Source organism: Sceloporus occidentalis, unplaced genomic scaffold, assembly GCF_023333645.1.
Source record: "Sceloporus occidentalis isolate IW3139 unplaced genomic scaffold, rSceOcc1.0.p SCAF_47, whole genome shotgun sequence".
NCBI classification, from domain to species: Eukaryota; Metazoa; Chordata; class Lepidosauria; order Squamata; family Phrynosomatidae; genus Sceloporus; species Sceloporus occidentalis.
This window is the reverse complement of record NW_028317027.1, coordinates 2,961,807-2,984,622: the sequence shown is the minus strand read 5'-3', so window position 1 is coordinate 2,984,622 and position 22,816 is coordinate 2,961,807. Positions and strand designations below refer to the sequence as shown.

General features: G+C 38.6%; 3 protein-coding genes across 3 annotated transcripts; all 3 read right to left on the bottom strand.

Annotated features, from left to right (window-relative positions):
* Positions 1 to 3,319: 3,319 nt before the first annotated feature.
* On the bottom strand, positions 3,320 to 5,882 carry LOC149289215 (endoplasmic reticulum membrane adapter protein XK-like). The gene is made up of 3 exons (XM_089490876.1): positions 5,638 to 5,882; positions 4,478 to 4,740; positions 3,320 to 4,056 (listed from the first exon to the last, which is right to left on the bottom strand). The coding sequence occupies exons 1-3, from the start codon at positions 5,880 to 5,882 to the stop codon at positions 3,320 to 3,322; spliced, it is 1,245 nt and encodes a 414-aa protein (XP_089347002.1).
* A 5,531-nt stretch (positions 5,883 to 11,413) lies between these two features.
* LOC149289214 (endoplasmic reticulum membrane adapter protein XK-like) lies at positions 11,414 to 13,976 on the bottom strand. The gene is made up of 3 exons (XM_089490875.1): positions 13,732 to 13,976; positions 12,572 to 12,834; positions 11,414 to 12,150 (listed from the first exon to the last, which is right to left on the bottom strand). Exons 1-3 carry the CDS (start codon positions 13,974 to 13,976, stop codon positions 11,414 to 11,416), a joined length of 1,245 nt encoding a protein of 414 aa, XP_089347001.1.
* A 2,759-nt stretch (positions 13,977 to 16,735) lies between these two features.
* Positions 16,736 to 21,283, bottom strand: LOC149289213 (endoplasmic reticulum membrane adapter protein XK-like). Its single transcript, XM_089490874.1, has 3 exons — positions 21,264 to 21,283; positions 17,894 to 18,156; positions 16,736 to 17,472 (listed from the first exon to the last, which is right to left on the bottom strand). The coding sequence occupies exons 1-3, from the start codon at positions 21,281 to 21,283 to the stop codon at positions 16,736 to 16,738; spliced, it is 1,020 nt and encodes a 339-aa protein (XP_089347000.1).
* Between the last annotated feature and the right edge of the window lie 1,533 nt (positions 21,284 to 22,816).

The window sequence follows — 22,816 nt, the reverse complement described above, 5'->3', positions numbered from 1 at the left end:
CATATAAACACTGAGTATTTAAACAGGTTGCAAACTATCTCTACAATATCAAATTCGCTAAAACTGAAACAGGCACTACATTGTTTTGTATTAGTCTAATTATTATTATTAGGGGTATGACAAGACTAGAATTGACAGACTAAGACAAACCGATACATTAGGTAGAGAGAGCCCTGCTCACAAGCTTACAATGCCGTGAACATATGCAGCTCACATCATGCTAAGCCACATGCAGACCATTAGAATAAACTGAGTAAAAACTTTGTTTTAGCATACTGAAACTATTTTCAATGTTTTTGTTACCACCTTTGTCAAAGGAAGCATCCCCTGAAATTTGAATCCACACCTTTCTTTTTCTTGGAGGCGGAAATCTAGGCATTATACTGAATAATGGGGAAAACCTATGAGAACTTATATTTGTTAAATGATTCATTATATTTTAACAACTGATTAATATGCACGTTACATGCCACAAGTTCTTGGAACAAAATTAGTTTCCTAAATGGCCAATTTATTGCTTACCTCTTTAAATCTTTTATGTTGGGATTTTATTTTTTCTTACAACCAGTTTAAAAAAAATTGGCAATTTCATTTTACGTTCCAATGATAAACGTAGAGTTCTGATGCAAGTGATTCTTGCTCATCTGAAAATGTGTTAGGATGGTAAAGGAAGGAAGGGAGAGAGAATGACTGAATTTAAAAAGGCAGCATTCACTGTTAAACTATTAGTTTACATTTCTAGTTGTTAAAACTAAGTGTGGATTATTTTCTGATTTTCAGCAGATTCACTTATGATTGAAGTCCCGGTTCCTTTTAGGCAATGGACCTGTGACCACTAAGTGGCCCGGCACTAAATTATTAGTCATGTCTCATTCCTTTGAGTAGCTTTATTTATTTTTTGCTCTCTGGCTGTACCATACCAGGCACGCGACACTTTGGAAGAGTAAATATGTAAGTATTAATATTCATATACTTTGTGTAAATACATAAGAGAAACACATGTAACTGCAGTGTTCTAGTGTTTCAATATCCCAATGCTGTTAAATAGAGATAGTCTGTCAATTCCTTTTGAACTCTATCTCCATTCCAGACTGTCAAAGATTCACATAAATGTTTCCGTTACAGGAAAATCAGACTTTCTAAAATCTGAAACCATAAAACAGTACAATTGAGGGAATTTAAGTCATCCACAATTATAGCCTTGGTTTTCAGTGTCATTTTAGCTATTTCCTACAGTGTACAAACATTAGGCCTATATATAACATTGGTATGAGTTGGGCAAAGATGGCACTGAAAAGCAATTTGGGGGCTATAGGATGGCACTCACAGGCTGTGTAGGGCTAAGATGGCATTGGCACGCTGTTTAGGGGCACCGACAAGCTGCTCCCGCCTTTCAAAAGTATAGGTGTTATATGGTCGTGGACATTTTGTTGTGTGGTTTTGCCTTGGTATAATTTGATATAACCCTGTATAATTTGGTGTTAATAGCCAACATACTATGGGGATGCAAGTGTCTTTAACCATAAAGTTTTTGCTGCATTACGCTTATGCCAAGAGCCAGGCCCAGACTGGGACAAAAAATAGGCCCGGGCATTTAAGCCCGAGCAGCCCATATTTATTTATTGTTAAAGCCCACCCTTCATGTACCATCTTTGCATTTACTCATTCACACAAATCATTAACACATTCATTAATGCAGTCTCACAAATCATTCAAGCAATTCATCCACACATTTATTCATTCATTCATTCTCATACGCATTCACACTACCCCCTCTCCCCATCTTATCTGCCCCTTCTCACTATGTACCCACTCTCACTATCTATCCCCTCTCCCCATTTCTCACTATCTAACCCCCCTCTGCCCCTTCTCACTGCACCCCCCTCCCTCACCCTACTTACCTTGTTGCCGGAGCAAGCAGCAACTGCGGCCGGGCCCGCGGCAGGACCGGACTGACTGGGCCTATGTGGCCTCTACGGCCGCATTAACCCAGGGCATAAGGGGCACCTGCCCCTTAATACCGCCGGGAAGCCCCCACCAGGGCCGGCCTTAGGGGTCTGCGGCCGCACAGGGCTTACATTAAAACATCGGGGTTTTTTTTTAAACTTTATTTAACATCCTCCATGTTAAATAAAGTTAACAAAAACCCCGATGGCAAGTCCGGGCCTGCCAAGAGCTGTTTGTTGATTGTTTAGTGACATGGCAAATGTGGGACGTTAGTTTGGTTAAACTCACAGTATAAAAGTTTCAAGTGTGCAGTCTTGTCTTGCAACAAACCTGTTAATTAATTTGAAATGGCAGATCATGGTTGAAACTAGATGTAAACTGAAACATAATCAGCAGCACAGAAATAATCCTAGCCATGCATGGCATAGGTTTAACAACACATTTCAAGAGAACATTGTCTCAGAATGAAGTGTTCTTCCCTTTCTATATTTATTAGCCATAATGTTCTTACAACAGGTAAGAAACCTTAATGATACTCAGCTTTAAAAGGGAAACTTCTGTTAAAAAAAAATCCCAGTTGGCTCATTATATCTGATCATTACAGGTGCCTCTATCAAAAATCGTTTGTGAAACATTATTACTCAAAAGGTTCTTGAGCCAGTAGACCCTTGATAATTACCAGGGTTTTCAGATAATGCAGAGAAGTGTTACTATACAAAAAGCATCAGTGAGTACTCGTTAACCTTGCATACTCACAATGAGTTTCAGGAGTTTTAATAACTAAAATAACTAATATATATATTTAAATATATAGTAGATTTGACTCCCAAAACCCTGGGCTCTGGGATAAAAAAAAAACCCTGAGAGCTATGCTTCAATACTTACAGAAACAACTACTGTTGATGGAGAATGGACAGAGGTCCCTATTTAGCTATTAACTGTATTTTGTATCATACTTTGTTACCTAGTTTGATGTCTGTCAAAGTAACAAGTAGCTGGCATATAGCCGCCTATCTGCTAGCAACTACCAGTTTGCAGCTTGTAATTATATAAAACAGTTGGTAGCTACAGGCAGTCCATCCTGAATGTAGTTCACCAAGTGCATTCAATTTTCATTTAATAATAAAGCTTTTAGAATAAAAAACAAACAAACAAAAAAACACTTTCATTCTTAATATTGCCATTCAGAACACTTTATTTAGGGAAGACACAGATGTGGTATATTAGTTTTCTTGTGTCCTTATATATCCCCTAATGCTCTCTGCATTCTGTCCATTTTGTCGGCTTCTGCTTCGAGAGTCTGTAGTAGAGTAGCTTCCCAATGAACACAGATCAACTCCTTTGCATTGATGTAAATCTCATCTTGTCAGTTCTAAGGCTCACAGACCTCGGAGCCATGTTCATTTGTTGGGGCTCTTGAAGGTTTGCACATACAACAAAGACTCTTTAAGCCTGACGTCAGGCCACCTACAAAACTAGATGTGAAAAGCGTCCTGCAGGGGTGCAAGAACTGATAAAAAATCAGCATGAAGAGCATCGATATGGTATAACCCACCAGGAGCAGTGCGACCAAGAAAGAGCTACCTATGAGCGAGTAAACATCTGTTTGATAGATGTACCATAAGAAAATCAGGACAGTGTTTTCAATATGTCTGAGCATATAATACATGGTGATGCGACACCAATTGTTTGATTTGGTAATCAGGTCGGGCTCACTGAGCTCGACCTGAATCGGACACCAGCAGAAAATGCTCGTCACAGAGTACAGGATGTTCAGTACAGCACGCTCAGTAGCAGTCCTACACTTGCTCAAACCATTCTTGTTGTTTCCCGATGACTTATTCTTCCAAAAACTGATCCATGAGTAGAGCATAAAAGTCAACAGGTTTAAGGCCACCACACACAGGGTCCATGTTTTGAAAACGGAGCTGAAGAGGCCAAGCACGACGACTCTGCTGGAAATCTCAAGGAATCTCCAAAGCAATAAGCAGAGGTAGGCAGCTGGTCGAAAGGTGAAATCATAGTCCTCGTAATTAATTCGAATGGCCAGGATGTTGCACTGTAACGCTCCATACGTAACGGACAGCAGAGAGATACTCATAAGCATGCCTGAAGAAAATCAGAAAAGGAAAGGACAATTCCAATTAGTAAACATTAAGACAAATGGCACTTGATTGACAGTTTGATAAATGTATGTGTAAATGATATGCATTTATGAAGAAAAAATATAGTCCTTAATCACTGGGGCATTTCTGCACATACAATTTGTGTGTGACTAGATTTCTTTATGCAGCAAATAACGTATCCTAAATTACTAGTTAAAGCTACGAAGACATTTTTTAAATATCCATTTTCAAGCACTCTTAACTGTTTGTCCTGTTCTCCAACAATTTACTCTCTACTGAAAATCTATCAAATGTCGTTTTTTTCTTTCATTCTTGCATCAAAGTTCTTTTTTAATGACTGCAAAAATATGTATTCATTCCACATTCTATATTGACAAAGAAACGACAAAGAAATGTTGTCTTACATCTGCATAGGCTTATATGCTGTTGTGAGATGGAAATATACAGCTGTAGTATCAGTTGAGGTGCTGACCCAAGGAAAGCTTGGATGAAGGAGGCCCAGCGGAAAGCAGAACTGTGTTTGGACAGCAGCATATCGACGCGACCAACCTCATGTTCCACCTCAACACAACATCCATCTTCAGACAGCTGCTTCCTCTTAATGAGGGTGTTGTATGGATCCTCTGATTTTCCATTAATGAAGTAAAGGCGGAGAACTTGCACACACCTGCAAAGTATAGGAAGAAATAGGGTTCACTCATTATTAACACTGGACAGAACATTACAGCCACATGGGGTGAGGTTCCATTTAACACAATGAAAACTATTACTGCCCTGCATCATTAGATAAATGCTTTCACCCAAACCTGACCCAAAACATCGCGCCTTCTAGTCATCTCCCCAGCCCCCTGCATATCTCCTGTTCAAATATAATCTGGCCAAGAAGCACACATAAAACCATAAACTCAATAGTGGCTGAGATTTTAGATTCAACTCAAACTCTATGTATTTAAATGATATCTCGGTATGTATCACTTTTCTACAAAACACAATCATTCCCTTCAAAATATCCCCTGTTCCCACTCTTTGTACTATCAAAGTTACAAATATTAAATGGAACGCCTTTTACCCATCTAAAATGAGAACACGTTTGTTGTCCGGGTTTAGTGGGAGGGAGTCAGTGAAAATTCAATACATTTTCAAGGGGCCTGAAACCTTTGAACTCTGACGGCGCATGAAACCACGTAACATTAAGTTGCAACCGATCACATTGTGATAACTTGTAAGCAGATGCCATATACAAAATCTGTGACACTTGTATTTGATTGCTTTATTCATCTATTGCTTCCTAATTGCTCACAAGAGCAGACCATCTTTTCCTTCTGTAGAAATATGCTTTAATCCGTGTTATTGGTGATTTCATTCTAAATGGTCTTTGTGAAATATTTTGTCTATCCCTTATTCTAACAGCGCTATGGAATCTGTGGGCACTATATAAATAAATGGCATGGAATCATCAGCGGTTTTCATTTCTTTTACAATAGACACTGTGCCATGTACCTAAAGCACTGGCTCACTGATGTGGTATCTATCTAAATACAGGGCACCTTCCCTCCTCACTCACCTGAACAGAGGTCCCAGCTGCAGGAGATGAAACAGATGTTCCAGGGATCTGTCATCAAAGAATTCCATGTGGAAGCAGACAAAACAGATCTGTACCAGAAGGCAGGGCAGAAGACAGAATAGGAGGGTCAAGTACAACCAAATTCTGTGCACTGCAGTGCTGTATGTGCTGCTCAAGTACAGGCCTAAGATTGTCTCTGCTACATACAGAAACAGAGAAATCAAAATTGAGCGAGGGAACTTCATGGTCGCTCAGTTTGAGTGCGGACACTCAGAAACACCGCGTAGCGAACAGCTACTTTTGAGAAATAACAGCGTCAGGCAAGCAGAAGTGCACGAAACACTATCCAACCATCAACTGACCTAACCCTGCTGCTGCTGTCCCTATATCCTACAGTGACATCACAATCACTTGGTGATGTCATAATACTGAGGATGTAACAGCTGGCTGTCAGCAGCATGTGTGATTTTAGCAGTTATTCAAATAGTTATATGTTTTTAACAAAGTGTACGATTGTATTATCTTTTGCCATTTTTGAAATAAAGCAGTTTACTTCAATGGAACACAGAGGTTTCTTACCTGTTGTAGTGCTTTTATTAAGAGCCAATGGAAGTGAATATAGCAGCCAACTGAAGGACTAGGCTGTCATAATATAAGCAAGCAACAATAGGGAAAACATCGGAGAAATTTAAATTTTAAGATCATATAGATCATATGAAATATACAGATTTGATATATGTGATTTCTTATGTAGAAAACGAAACAAACATAGAAATACATACTAACGCTTGGTTGAATGAAGTCAGACCTAACAAAAAAGGCTTCTAGGCCATGGTGCCAGAAATAATAGGGCAGTTACGAGATCATCGATCTCACTAATGTTATCGAGTGAAAACATGTATTACTAAAAATGTTTTTGTTTAACTTCTGAATTCATTATCAAAATTTTCAATGTTTTAGGTGGAATAACACCAAAATGTGGGTAACATGTTAAAAATTTATTTTTTAGAATTGTTAATATTAGTTGCTAGTAAATTGAAAGTATTAACGTAGTATACTTTTAAACGGACCAACAACAAATACAGTGAATTTTGTTTCATTCACTTAAAATCTTGTTTGACAATTAAAACAGGCACCCGTAAAGTCAACTAAACCCTTAAACTCCAGAATGAATTGCCCCAAAATATCCCATGCCACAGAATCAAGTAATTACAAGCATCAAGGGACCTGGGATCCAGACAAATGTGATTTCTCAATAAAATGAAGAAATAATTATATGTAATAAGTGGTTATTTTCTTGAAATCAAGTAATTTATGTGGTAGAAATGCTAAGAAACCATGTAGCATTTATTTAATAATAATAATAATAAACACAGCTAAATTGTGATGAATTGATGGTACTATAAAAATATCATGCACCTTGTATACTACTGTGGAATATTATCCCGTATTTAGAGGATGCTCTTTATAAACTAAATGGGATTAAGGAGGATAGTAATACAATGCACATTGCAAAATTAGGGCAGGACTGGGAATAGTGGCGACTCTAGAAACAATATATAGGGGGGGGCACACAAGATACCACAGTCAAACTGGGGGGGCATTTATAATTTCCACCATTAAATCATACCACTGAAAAAACATATATAATGTGCTATGGAATGATACTTTTGTTATTGGACAATACAATACTTGATCATTGAACATGGGAAGCCTGAAGCCACAATTTAGTACGACTAATCCTTGAAATAAATATTATAGTGTAAACAACACAATACCTTATCTTTTCCACTACATGATTTCAGAGCCTAATATTAGACCCTGCTGCCGATATATATAAATATTATGAAGGACCACTACCTTTGGTCTCCAGTTGACCTTCTTCTTTCTCCACTCCCCCTATATCACACTTATCAGGAGCTAGCCCTACCCCTTACATGGCTTGCCTTGCCTTCAAACGCAGCTAGCTGCATACAAAGGTGGTTTTAAATTGTACTTGCTAGTTGTCCACCGATTCCTTGCTTTGTCCTATGTACATATTGGTCATTTGAAAACACACCTCAACACATGAATTCATATGGTTCTTAGCGTGTTCCTCCCTTTCTATATTTATTAGCTATAATGTTCTTACAACAGGTAAGAAACCTTAATGATACTCAGCCTTAAAAGGGAAACTGCTGTTAAAACAAAATCCAAGTTGGCTCATTATATCTGATCATTACAGGTGCCCAGGCCCGGACTGGGACAAAAAATAGGCCCGGGCATTTAAGCCTGAGCAGCCCATATTTATTTATTTATTTATTGTTAAAGCCCACCCTTCATGTACCATCTTTGCATTTAATCATTCACACAAATCATTAACACATTCATTAATGCAGTCTCACAAATCATTCAAGCAATTCATCCACACATGAATTCATTAATTGTCATACGCATTCACACAATTCATCCACACATTTATTCATTCATTCTCATACGCATTCACACTACCCCCTCTCATCATCTTATCTGCCCCTTCTCACTATGTTCCCCCTTTTCACTATGTAACCCCCTTCCCCACTTCTCAATATGTACCGCCTCTATCTATCCCCTCTCCCCCTTTCTCACTACCTAACCCAACTCTGCCCCTTCTCACTGCAGCCCCTTCCCTTACCCTATTTACCTTGTTGCCAGAGCAAGCAGCAACTGCGACCGCGCCTGTGGCAGGGCAGGATTGACTTAGGGGCTGATGGAGCTGCAGCTCCAGGCTCCTACCTTAAAATAGGCCCAGTCAGGACCGGACTGACTGGGCCTATATGGCCGCATTAAGGCAGAGCCCCTTAAGCCCGCCGCAACTGCAACCGGGTCCGCCACTCTAAGGCAGAGCCGGCCTTAGGTGTTCTGGCGCCCTGTGCGGACTACTCCTCTGGTGCCCCCCCATCCCAAAAAAAGAAAGGAATAAAAACTTGTAACAAAACTCCCCTTTCTCACTATCTATCCCCCTGTATCACTATCTACCACCTCTGCCTCTTCTCACTGTTATCATTATATACTGAGGCAGACATTGACGGTGGTACAGCATAATACTTATCACTATATACTGAGGCAGAAATTGACGGTGGTACAGCATAACACCTACCACTATATACTGAGGCAGACAATGACGGTGGTACAGCATAACACCTATCACTATATACTGAGGCACACATTGACAGTGGTACAGCGTAATCCCTATCACTATACATTGAGCCAGACATTGACAATAGTGCAGCATAACCCCAATCACTATATACTACGCCAAACATTGTTGTGGTGTAGGCCTACCACTTCATTGTCTGGCTTAGTAGTAGGGATGCACCGAAACGAATTCTGGACTGAAACCGAAAATGCAGCATTTACCTGTCCGAAACCGAATATGACCTCCCCACACCATAAAAAAACCCTTTTATTTTAAGTAAGTAACACACCAAAATAGGACAAAACAATTAAAAAACAATATTATATGTATATATATATGATTGTTAACAGCAATCACATTCCTATCATGCCCAGGCATACCCAGATTCCAGGATGTACTCGCAGACTTGGCATGATAGGAGTATGATTGCCCTATCTACCCCTTCTCACTCCCTTCTGCCCCATCTACCCCTTCTCACTCCCTTCTCCCCTATCTACCCCCTTTCCCCCGTCTCACGCCCTTCTCCCTATCTACCCCCTCCTAACTATCTACCCTCTCCCTCTTTGAAGTTCACTTACCTTTCAGGAGTCCTGCGGTGAGGGTGCAAGGCCTCTGCCTCCCAGCTCTGCCACTGTATGGAACAGTATAGAGTGATGGGAGTTATGATGTACTTTTAGAGCATAATTAGATCATGAAAAAGACATTGGAAATGGTACAGCATAACACCCATCACTCTCACACACTTACCAATCCACACATATATACCAATCCACACATATATACCAATCCACACATATATACCAATCCACACCTATACCAATCCACACCTATATACCAATCCACACCTATATACCAATCCACACGTATATACCAATCCACACACATATACCAATCCACACGTATATACCAATCCACACGTATATACCAATCCACACGTATATACCAATCCACACGTATATACCAATCCACACGTATATACCAATCCACACGTATATACCAATCCATACGTATATACCAATCCACACATATATACCAATCCACACATATATACCAATCCACACATACACCAATCCACACATACACCAATCCACACATATATACTAATCCACTCTCACTGAATATTTTCCTACCTTTCCTCTTTTCTCCTTACAGCTCCTTTTCCTCCTCTTCGCTCCTCTTCTTCAGTTCTTCTGTCTTCTCTGTCTTCTTCCGGTTCAGAGGGCACGGACAGCGGTGGGCGCGGCTTCAGTGTTGTGCGCCGGGATCTAACAACAAACCCCGGCGCACAGCAGCTGTTGCCACGCGGATCACAAGGGAGCGGTATCGGAGGTCTTTAGCAGACCTCCGGCTCCCTTGAGTGATTTTAAGCCGGGTTGAACCCGGCTTAAAATCACTCAAGGGAACCGGAGGTCTGTTAAAGACCTCCGATACCGCTCCCTTGCGAGCCTGCTCCTCCAGCGGCGGACATTACTGTCCGTCTCTGGAGGGGTGCCGGGTGCCGCAAGTTGGCACCCCCTGATGAGCGGCACCCGGTGCGGACCGCCCCCTAGAGTGTGACGCCCTGTGCGGTCGCACACCCCAAAAGCCGGTCCTGCTCTAAGGGGCCGGGAAGCCCCCACCAGGGCCGGCCTTAGGGGTTTGCCGCCGCACAGGGTTTAAATTAAAACATCGGGGTTTTTTTCAACTTTATTTAACATCCTCCATGTTAAATAAAGTTAAAAAAAACTTTATTTAACATGGAGGATGTTAAATAAAGTTAAAAAAACCCCGATGTTTTTGACAGCCCCTAAGTCAATGCGGCCCTGCCGTGGCCCGGCCCACCGGGCAAACGCCCGGTGTGCCCGATGGCCAGTCCGGGCCTGCAGGTGCCTCTATCAAAAATCGTTTGTGAAACATTATTACTCAAAAGGTTCTTGAGCCAGTAGACCCTTGATAATTACCACGCTAACAGTGCAGGGTTTTCAGATAATGCAGAGAAGTGTTACTATACAAAAAGCATCAGTGAGTACTCGGTAACCTTGCATACTCACAATGAGTTTCAGGAGTTTTAATAACTAAAATAACTAATATATATATTTAAATATATAGTAGATTTGACTCCCAAAACCCTGGGCTCTGGGATAAAAAAAAAAACCCTGAGAGCTATGCTTCAATACTTACAGAAACAACTACTGTTGATGGAGAATGGACAGAGGTCCCTATTTAGCTATTAACTGTATTTTGTATCATACTTTGTTACCTAGTTTGATGTCTGTCAAAGTAACAAGTAGCTGGCATATAGCCGCCTTGTAATTATATAAAACAGTTGGTAGCTACAGGCAGTCCATCCTGAATGTAGTTCACCAAGTGCATTCAGTTTTCATTTAATAATAAAGCTTTTAGAATAAAAAACAAACAAACAAAAAAACACTTTCATTCTTAATATTGCCATTCAGAACACTTTATTTAGGGAAGACACAGATGTGGTATATTAGTTTTCTTGTGTCCTTATATATCCCCTAATGCTCTCTGCATTCTGTCCATTTTGTCGGCTTCTGCTTCGAGAGTCTGTAGTAGAGTAGCTTCCCAATGAACACAGATAAACTCCTTTGCATTGATGTAAATCTCATCTTGTCAGTTCTAAGGCTCACAGACCTCGGAGCTATGTTCATTTGTTGGGGCTCTTGAAGGTTTGCACACACAACAAAGACTCTTTAAGCCTGACGTCAGGCCACCTACAAAACTAGATGTGAAAAGCGTCCTGCAGGGGTGCAAGAACTGATAAAAAATCAGCATGAAGAGCATCGATATGGTATAACCCACCAGGAGCAGTGCGACCAAGAAAGAGCTACCTATGAGCGAGTAAACATCTGTTTGATAGATGTACCATAAGAAAATCAGGACGGTGTTTTCAATATGTCTGAGCATATAATACATGGTGATGCGACACCAATTGTTTGATTTGGTAATCAGGTCGGGCTCACTGAGCTCGACCTGAATCGGACACCAGCAGAAAATGCTCGTCACAGAGTACAGGATGTTCAGTACAGCACGCTCAGTAGCAGTCCTACACTTGCTCAAACCATTCTTGTTGTTTCCCGATGACTTATTCTTCCAAAAACTGATCCATGAGTAGAGCATAAAAGTCAACAGGTTTAAGGCCACCACACACAGGGTCCATGTTTTGAAAACGGAGCTGAAGAGGCCAAGCACGACGACTCTGCTGGAAATCTCAAGGAATCTCCAAAGCAATAAGCAGAGGTAGGCAGCTGGTCGAAAGGTGAAATCATAGTCCTCGTAATTAATTCGAATGGCCAGGATGTTGCACTGTAACGCTCCATACGTAACGGACAGCAGAGAGATACTCATAAGCATGCCTGAAGAAAATCAGAAAAGGAAAGGACAATTCCAATTAGTAAACATTAAGACAAATGGCACTTGATTGACAGTTTGATAAATGTATGTGTAAATGATATGCATTTATGAAGAAAAAATATAGTCCTTAATCACTGGGGCATTTCTGCACATACAATTTGTGTGTGACTAGATTTCTTTATGCAGCAAATAACGTATCCTAAATTACTAGTTAAAGCTACGAAGACATTTTTTAAATATCCATTTTCAAGCACTCTTAACTGTTTGTCCTGTTCTCCAACAATTTACTCTCTACTGAAAATCTATCAAATGTCGTTTTTTTCTTTCATTCTTGCATCAAAGTTCTTTTTTAATGACTGCAAAAATATGTATTCATTCCACATTCTATATTGACAAAGAAACGACAAAGAAATGTTGTCTTACATCTGCATAGGCTTATATGCTGTTGTGAGATGGAAATATACAGCTGTAGTATCAGTTGAGGTGCTGACCCAAGGAAAGCTTGGATGAAGGAGGCCCAGCGGAAAGCAGAACTGTGTTTGGACAGCAGCATATCGACGCGACCAACCTCATGTTCCACCTCAACACAACATCCATCTTCAGACAGCTGCTTCCTCTTAATGAGGGTGTTGTATGGATCCTCTGATTTTCCATTAATGAAGTAAAGGCGGAGAACTTGCACACACCTGCAAAGTATAGGAAGAAATAGGGTTCACTCATTATTAACACTGGACAGAACATTACAGCCACATGGGGTGAGGTTCCATTTAACACAATGAAAACTATTACTGCCCTGCATCATTAGATAAATGCTTTCACCCAAACCTGACCCAAAACATCGCGCCTTCTAGTCATCTCCCCAGCCCCCTGCATATCTCCTGTTCAAATATAATCTGGCCAAGAAGCACACATAAAACCATAAACTCAATAGTGGCTGAGATTTTAGATTCAACTCAAACTCTATGTATTTAAATGATATCTCGGTATGTATCACTTTTCTACAAAACACAATCATTCCCTTCAAAATATCCCCTGTTCCCACTCTTTGTACTATCAAAGTTACAAATATTAAATGGAACGCCTTTTACCCATCTAAAATGAGAACACGTTTGTTGTCCGGGTTTAGTGGGAGGGAGTCAGTGAAAATTCAATACATTTTCAAGGGGCCTGAAACCTTTGAACTCTGACGGCGCATGAAACCACGTAACATTAAGTTGCAACGGATCACATTGTGATAACTTGTAAGCAGATGCCATATACAAAATCTGTGACACTTGTATTTGATTGCTTTATTCATCTATTGCTTCCTAATTGCTCACAAGAGCAGACCATCTTTTCCTTCTGTAGAAATATGCTTTAATCCGTGTTATTGGTGATTTCATTCTAAATGGTCTTTGTGAAATATTTTGTCTATCCCTTATTCTAACAGCGCTATGGAATCTGTGGGCACTATATAAATAAATGGCATGGAATCATCAGCGGTTTTCATTTCTTTTACAATAGACACTGTGCCATGTACCTAAAGCACTGGCTCACTGATGTGGTATCTATCTAAATACAGGGCACCTTCCCTCCTCACTCACCTGAACAGAGGTCCCAGCTGCAGGAGATGAAACAGATGTTCCAGGGATCTGTCATCAAAGAATTCCATGTGGAAGCAGACAAAACAGATCTGTACCAGAAGGCAGGGCAGAAGACAGAATAGGAGGGTCAAGTACAACCAAATTCTGTGCACTGCAGTGCTGTATGTGCTGCTCAAGTACAGGCCTAAGATTGTCTCTGCTACATACAGAAACAGAGAAATCAAAATTGAGCGAGGGAACTTCATGGTCGCTCAGTTTGAGTGCGGACACTCAGAAACACCGCGTAGCGAACAGCTACTTTTGAGAAATAACAGCGTCAGGCAAGCAGAAGTGCACGAAACACTATCCAACCATCAACTGACCTAACCCTGCTGCTGCTGTCCCTATATCCTACAGTGACATCACAATCACTTGGTGATGTCATAATGCTGAGGATGTAACAGCTGGCTGTCAGCAGCATGTGTGATTTTAGCAGTTATTCAAATAGTTATATGTTTTTAACAAAGTGTACGATTGTATTATCTTTTGCCATTTTTGAAATAAAGCAGTTTACTTCAATGGAACACAGAGGTTTCTTACCTGTTGTAGTGCTTTTATTAAGAGCCAATGGAAGTGAATATAGCAGCCAACTGAAGGACTAGGCTGTCATAATATAAGCAAGCAACAATAGGGAAAACATCGGAGAAATTTAAATTTTAAGATCATATAGATCATATGAAATATACAGATTTGATATATGTGATTTCTTATGTAGAAAACGAAACAAACATAGAAATACATACTAACGCTTGGTTGAATGAAGTCAGACCTAACAAAAAAGGCTTCTAGGCCATGGTGCCAGAAATAATAGGGCAGTTACGAGATCATCGATCTCACTAATGTTATCGAGTGAAAACATGTATTACTAAAAATGTTTTTGTTTAACTTCTGAATTCATTATCAAAATTTTCAATGTTTTAGGTGGAATAACACCAAAATGTGGGTAACATGTTAAAAATTTATTTTTTAGAATTGTTAATATTAGTTGCTAGTAAATTGAAAGTATTAACGTAGTATACTTTTAAACGGACCAACAACAAATACAGTGAATTTTGTTTCATTCACTTAAAATCTTGTTTGACAATTAAAACAGGCACCCGTAAAGTCAACTAAACCCTTAAACTCCAGAATGAATTGCCCCAAAATATCCCATGCCACAGAATCAAGTAATTACAAGCATCAAGGGACCTGGGATCCAGACAAATGTGATTTCTCAATAAAATGAAGAAATAATTATATGTAATAAGTGGTTATTTTCTTGAAATCAAGTAATTTATGTGGTAGAAATGCTAAGAAACCATTTAGCATTTATTTAATAATAATAATAATAAACACAGCTAAATTGTGATGAATTGATGGTACTATAAAAATATCATGCACCTTGTATACTACTGTGGAATATTATCCCATATTTAGAGGATGCTCTTTATAAACTAAATGGGATTAAGGAGGATAGTAATACAATGCACATTGCAAAATTAGGGCAGGACTGGGAATAGTGGCGACTCTAGAAACAATATATAGGGGGGGCACACAAGATACCACAGTCAAACTGGGGGGGCATTTATAATTTCCACCATTAAATCATACCACTGAAAAAACATATATAATGTGCTATGGAATGATACTTTTGTTATTGGACAATACAATACTTGATCATTGAACATGGGAAGCCTGAAGCCACAATTTAGTACGACTAATCCTTGAAATAAATATTATAGTGTAAACAACACAATACCTTATCTTTTCCACTACATGATTTCAGAGCCTAATATTAGACCCTGCTGCCGATATATATAAATATTATGAAGGACCACTACCTTTGGTCTCCAGTTGACCTTCTTCTTTCTCCACTCCCCCTATATCACACTTATCAGGAGCTAGCCCTACCCCTTACATGGCTTGCCTTGCCTTCAAACGCAGCTAGCTGCATACAAAGGTGGTTTTAAATTGTACTTGCTAGTTGTCCACCGATTCCTTGCTTTGTCCTATGTACATATTGGTCATTTGAAAACACACCTCAACACATGAATTCATATGGTTCTTAGCGTGTTCCTCCCTTTCTATATTTATTAGCTATAATGTTCTTACAACAGGTAAGAAACCTTAATGATACTCAGCCTTAAAAGAGAAACTGCTGTTAAAACAAAATCCAAGTTGGCTCATTATATCTGATCATTACAGGTGCCTCTATCAAAAATTGTTTGTGAAACATTATTACTCAAAAGGTTCTTGAGCCAGTAGACCCTTGATAATTACCACGCTAACAGTGCAGGGTTTTCAGATAATGCAGAGAAGTGTTACTATACAAAAAGCATCAGTGAGTACTCGTTAACCTTGCATACTCACAATGAGTTTCAGGAGTTTTAATAACTAAAATAACTAATATATATATTTAAATATATAGTAGATTTGACTCCCAAAACCCTGGGCTCTGGGATAAAAAAAAAACCCTGAGAGCTATGCTTCAATACTTACAGAAACAACTACTGTTGATGGAGAATGGACAGAGGTCCCTATTTAGCTATTAACTGTATTTTGTATCATACTTTGTTACCTAGTTTGATGTCTGTCAAAGTAACAAGTAGCTGGCATATAGCCGCCTATCTGCTAGCAACTACCAGTTTGCAGCTTGTAATTATATAAAACAGTTGGTAGCTACAGGCAGTCCATCCTGAATGTAGTTCACCAAGTGCATTCAATTTTCATTTAATAATAAAGCTTTTAGAATAAAAAACAAACAAACAAAAAAACACTTTCATTCTTAATATTGCCATTCAGAACACTTTATTTAGGGAAGACACAGATGTGGTATATTAGTTTTCTTGTGTCCTTATATATCCCCTAATGCTCTCTGCATTCTGTCCATTTTGTCGGCTTCTGCTTCGAGAGTCTGTAGTAGAGTAGCTTCCCAATGAACACAGATCAACTCCTTTGCATTGATGTAAATCTCATCTTGTCAGTTCTAAGGCTCACAGACCTCGGAGCCATGTTCATTTGTTGGGGCTCTTGAAGGTTTGCACATACAACAAAGACTCTTTAAGCCTGACGTCAGGCCACCTACAAAACTAGATGTGAAAAGCGTCCTGCAGGGGTGCAAGAACTGATAAAAAATCAGCATGAAGAGCATCGATATGGTATAACCCACCAGGAGCAGTGCGACCAAGAAAGAGCTACCTATGAGCGAGTAAACATCTGTTTGATAGATGTACCATAAGAAAATCAGGACAGTGTTTTCAATATGTCTGAGCATATAATACATGGTGATGCGACACCAATTGTTTGATTTGGTAATCAGGTCGGGCTCACTGAGCTCGACCTGAATCGGACACCAGCAGAAAATGCTCGTCACAGAGTACAGGATGTTTAGTACAGCACGCTCAGTAGCAGTCCTACACTTGCTCAAACCATTCTTGTTGTTTCCCGATGACTTATTCTTCCAAAAACTGATCCATGAGTAGAGCATAAAAGTCAACAGGTTTAAGGCCACCACACACAGGGTCCATGTTTTGAAAACGGAGCTGAAGAGGCCAAGCACGACGACTCTGCTGGAAATCTCAAGGAATCTCCAAAGCAATAAGCAGAGGTAGGCAGCTGGTCGAAAGGTGAAATCATAGTCCTCGTAATTAATTCGAATGGCCAGGATGTTGCACTGTAACGCTCCATACGTAACGGACAGCAGAGAGATACTCATAAGCATGCCTGAAGAAAATCAGAAAAGGAAAGGACAATTCCAATTAGTAAACATTAAGACAAATGGCACTTGATTGACAGTTTGATAAATGTATGTGTAAATGATATGCATTTATGAAGAAAAAATATAGTCCTTAATCACTGGGGCATTTCTGCACATACAATTTGTGTGTGACTAGATTTCTTTATGCAGCAAATAACGTATCCTAAATTACTAGTTAAAGCTACGAAGACATTTTTTAAATATCCATTTTCAAGCACTCTTAACTGTTTGTCCTGTTCTCCAACAATTTACTCTCTACTGAAAATCTATCAAATGTCGTTTTTTTCTTTCATTCTTGCATCAAAGTTCTTTTTTAATGACTGCAAAAATATGTATTCATTCCACATTCTATATTGACAAAGAAACGACAAAGAAATGTTGTCTTACATCTGCATAGGCTTATATGCTGTTGTGAGATGGAAATATACAGCTGTAGTATCAGTTGAGGTGCTGACCCAAGGAAAGCTTGGATGAAGGAGGCCCAGCGGAAAGCAGAACTGTGTTTGGACAGCAGCATATCGACGCGACCAACCTCATGTTCCACCTCAACACAACATCCATCTTCAGACAGCTGCTTCCTCTTAATGAGGGTGTTGTATGGATCCTCTGATTTTCCATTAATGAAGTAAAGGCGGAGAACTTGCACACACCTGCAAAGTATAGGAAGAAATAGGGTTCACTCATTATTAACACTGGACAGAACATTACTGAAAGTGTGGTCTCCAAGGAGTTGAGGTATAAGTAGTTTTGTAGAATCACAACACATAAGACAACCAGTTAGACTTATCAGGGATCATTGACAATGTCAATTTGGAACGATCGATCAAAAGACGGGTTATATAGAGCTATACATCACAAATGATGTGTTCTCATTGTTTCAGGAATGGTTACCCCTGCAGGGGAGTAACTGAAACAGGTCAGCAAAGCCCTTTCAATTGCAATAGATCAACTCCAGACATAGAATGGCTTACGCTACACTCTATGAAGATAATAACACAGGTAAGCAATGGCATGGAAACAGCAAATCCTTGGCATTTATAATTAATTGCTTGACACATATTTGCAAAAAGTAATGTTTGACTTGGTCCAGTCAGATACATGCTATATCCAATATTTTATGAGCTCCCTTACTTGCTACTTCATGCTTAACTTTGATCATAGGACAGATTTGAAATTGGATAGGTCTAGTTGTTTTGAGCTCTTTAGCTCTTCTCGGTAGAGAACAAGAAGGCCTGAATTGAATTCAGATGAATAACTACCACTTATAATGGGTTATACTGGCTGTCTGAGGCAAACCACTTATCCATGAAATGCAATAACTAATGTTAATCAATGGCTGTAACCATATAGTCGAACTTGGGATTTGTAGTCTGGAAACAGTCCTGACCTCTGCTCCTACAGTCACTCGCAAGCAGTGTGTCTGGTTTTAGTACTCATTTTAATGAATATCCCCTTGACAACTTTTTGTTTGCACAAATGATCACCACACATTGTTCTCGAGCTTTACATTTCATGTCATTAAAAAAGTTACTGGTATAAATCTTGTTATAAGCGCTCTCTGATAACTTTGTTCGGCACGCGTATTAATGTCCCACATGGTAACTCAATAGCTGCTTCATTTAGGAACTGCAACATTATTACGGTTTCCTAGAGTAAACAATATATTCCAGGGGTTGTAGCATTTTCTTGGGGGTGGGATAATGACTCTCTTTCTCATAACATTTTGGTTCAGAAATCTGCATTTGTTGATACATTTGCGATTCTTTTCTTATATATATTTTTTTTAAACCAGAAAAGCTCTGTTGGACAAAATGAGTAACACGAACAAGTGTTATTAGCTCATAGCCTATAGGATTTGTATTTTGGTTAGCTCATCACACTAGCAAATTGCACTTCTCCCCCCTATTTTAGAACATTTGAATACTGAGTGACTATAAAAGTATATGGCATACATATAAACTATACAGATCCACACGGCCTAACTCAATGACTCGCTTATATTTACAAGATAATTGAGCTTCAGGATAAGTGCTTTTATTACTGTGTAATTGCTGCAATCCCTGCTTGAATACAGGTCAGTAAAGTATGTATGAATTATCATTAGGAAGCCTCCAGCAGCTGATCAGCTTAGCCTCTTTATTCTCGTGTAGCCTTTCTGTAAGTTCCCAAGCCATGTGCTAGCCACCTTCTGAAACCAGACCCCTGCAGGATTCAAAAGCCTTTCTGTAACATCAAAAGCCATTACTTCAATTGCAACTATGCTCTGAAAGCAGACATTTTATTTTAGATGACCCCTATAAAATAGGACATGATTTCAAATATAATACTAGATGGGTTTTGGTAAATGTAATGTCCAATATGTCATTAACATTAAAGGTTAACGTTACATATTGTAACACCTCCACACTTACCGGTATATTCTAACGTTTGCAAGACATTTTTATATATCCTCAGTTAATGTCATCTTTAATAACTTTTGATTTCGATGTTGAGTAGACAAAGTGACCTACTCATTACTTAACTTGCCTGGGTGTGAAATTACACATCATTCGTGTTAAAATCTGTAATATTAGAAACTATTCTTTATTGACATAGTTAACCTTTGGAAGGCCGAGTCTTAGTATTTCTGTATTGATTATTGCTTCTTCTGCTACATAACAACCCCCACAATATATATATATATATTTTTATTTTTTTATTTTTTTTTAAAATACACTGAATGTGTTATTAGTAAGCTTCTCCATTAATGCTTTAGAGCGCTGATAAACAAACAGGACTACTTAAAGTTACCATTAGATTTTTTTGTTAATACAAAAGCAATGTGGCCACATTAGGTAGAAAACCTCTGTGAACTTTTGTAATCGCTTTAATAATAAAAAAAAAATGCATGCTCCAATTTGCATGCAGAAAAGTACATTGGAGCGAATGCAAAAATGGACTCCCAAAAATGTTTCAATGTTTACTCTTTTTATATAATAAATGAATAATAGATAACCAATTGTTAGTATAACAAGAAAGCAGATATAAAGAATATTTATTGCATTTGTTGATCAGCATTTAGAAATGTGAGGACCAGCAGGGATCAAACAACCGAAACACCGTCAATCCCAAACCCGGCCCTCTAACAGCTATTTAACTATTTTGCAAAACAAAAATAAGACAATTTCAAACTAAAAAAACAAAACAATAAAGAATGTGTCTGTGTCTCATAATCCAGGGCATGCTGGGAGGTCTAAAGGGGGAGATTTATTTCTTGGTCAACTGACTACCAACATGTAACAATACAAATTAATTTAATTAACAATTTCCAATGATTTTTGTTTAAAATCATAGCCTGTAAAAATAACATTAATTTAACAATATATATAATTTCCTATTATGTATGACAAGCTCCCCTGGGTAATCTGTGTGCTCAGATAGTAACATGGAGTTTGTCAGGTGGCCCTTAGTATGTAATAAATGACCTGTTACATAGACCTTTACATGACCTTCAGCTGATCCCCATAAATCTGATTCTGTATCGCTATGAAGAATTTAATTTTCTGTTCTTTTAAAGTTAAAAGCAATATATATATATATATATATATATATATATATATATAATAATTTATAAATATTATCAATATATAAATAGAATCCGCCTGCGCATAACCTGTTATGTTTGGTTCAGTATATATTGCCATTATTATTTGCGGAATGTTTCATAACATTGTTATAGTATAGGATAATTTCTTTGTTATTCTTATACTAGACATACCTTTCTCCTGTGCTCGTCATAGTGCGTTTGGTCCCATTTCTGCTGCAAATACTTATTGCCACATGGTAGAATTGGTTGATAGGATCGGTGCATGTTGACTGTGAATAGCTTTTCTTTAATAGCCGCTTCTGTATGAGTGAAGGAGGCTATATGGTGCCTGTGGAGTCAGGCCCTGGAGACAGCGTAGTGTGTTTAAGGAGAGTCATGTGGTGGTTACCATGGCATTGGAGTTAAGAAAATTGAATAGCTTGCTGGTAGCCTTTCAAACAATGCATTAGGAGAATAGCAACCAAAGTGTGATTGTATCATATAAACACTGAGTATTTAAACAGGTTGCAAACTATCTCTACAATATCAAATTCGCTAAAACTGAAACAGGCACTACATTGTTTTGTATTAGTCTAATTATTATTATTAGGGGTATGACAAGACTAGAATTGACAGACTAAGACAAACCGATACATTAGGTAGAGAGAGCCCTGCTCACAAGCTTACAATGCCGTGAACATATGCAGCTCACATCATGCTAAGCCACATGCAGACCATTAGAATAAACTGAGTAAAAACGTTGTTTTAGCATACTGAAACTATTTTCAATGTTTTTGTTACCACCTTTGTCAAAGGAAGCATCCCCTGAAATTTGAATCCACACCTTTCTTTTTCTTGGAGGCGGAAATCTAGGCATTATACTGAATAATGGGGAAAACCTATGAGAACTTATATTTGTTAAATGATTCATTATATTTTAACAACTGATTAATATGCACATTACATGCCACAAGTTCTTGGAACAAAATTAGTTTCCTAAATGGCCAATTTATTGCTTACCTCTTTAAATCTTTTATGTTGGGATTTTATTTTTTCTTACAACCAGTTTAAAAAAAATTGGCAATTTCATTTTACGTTCCAATGATAAACGTAGAGTTCTGATGCAAGTGATTCTTGCTCATCTGAAAATGTGTTAGGATGGTAAAGGAAGGAAGGGAGAGAGAATGACTGAATTTAAAAAGGCAGCATTCACTGTTAAACTATTAGTTTACATTTCTAGTTGTTAAAACTAAGTGTGGATTATTTTCTGATTTTCAGCAGATTCACTTATGATTGAAGTCCCGGTTCCTTTTAGGCAATGGACCTGTGACCACTAAGTGGCCCGGCACTAAATTATTAGTCATGTCTCATTCCTTTGAGTAGCTTTATTTATTTTTTGCTCTCTGGCTGTACCATACCAGGCACGCGACACTTTGGAAGAGTAAATATGTAAGTATTAATATTCATATACTTTGTGTAAATACATAAGAGAAACACATGTAACTGCAGTGTTCTAGTGTTTCAATATCCCAATGCTGTTAAATAGAGATAGTCTGTCAATTCCTTTTGAACTCTATCTCCATTCCAGACTGTCAAAGATTCACATAAATGTTTCCGTTACAGGAAAATCAGACTTTCTAAAATCTGAAACCATAAAACAGTACAATTGAGGGAATTTAAGTCATCCACAATTATAGCCTTGGTTTTCAGTGTCATTTTAGCTATTTCCTACAGTGTACAAACAT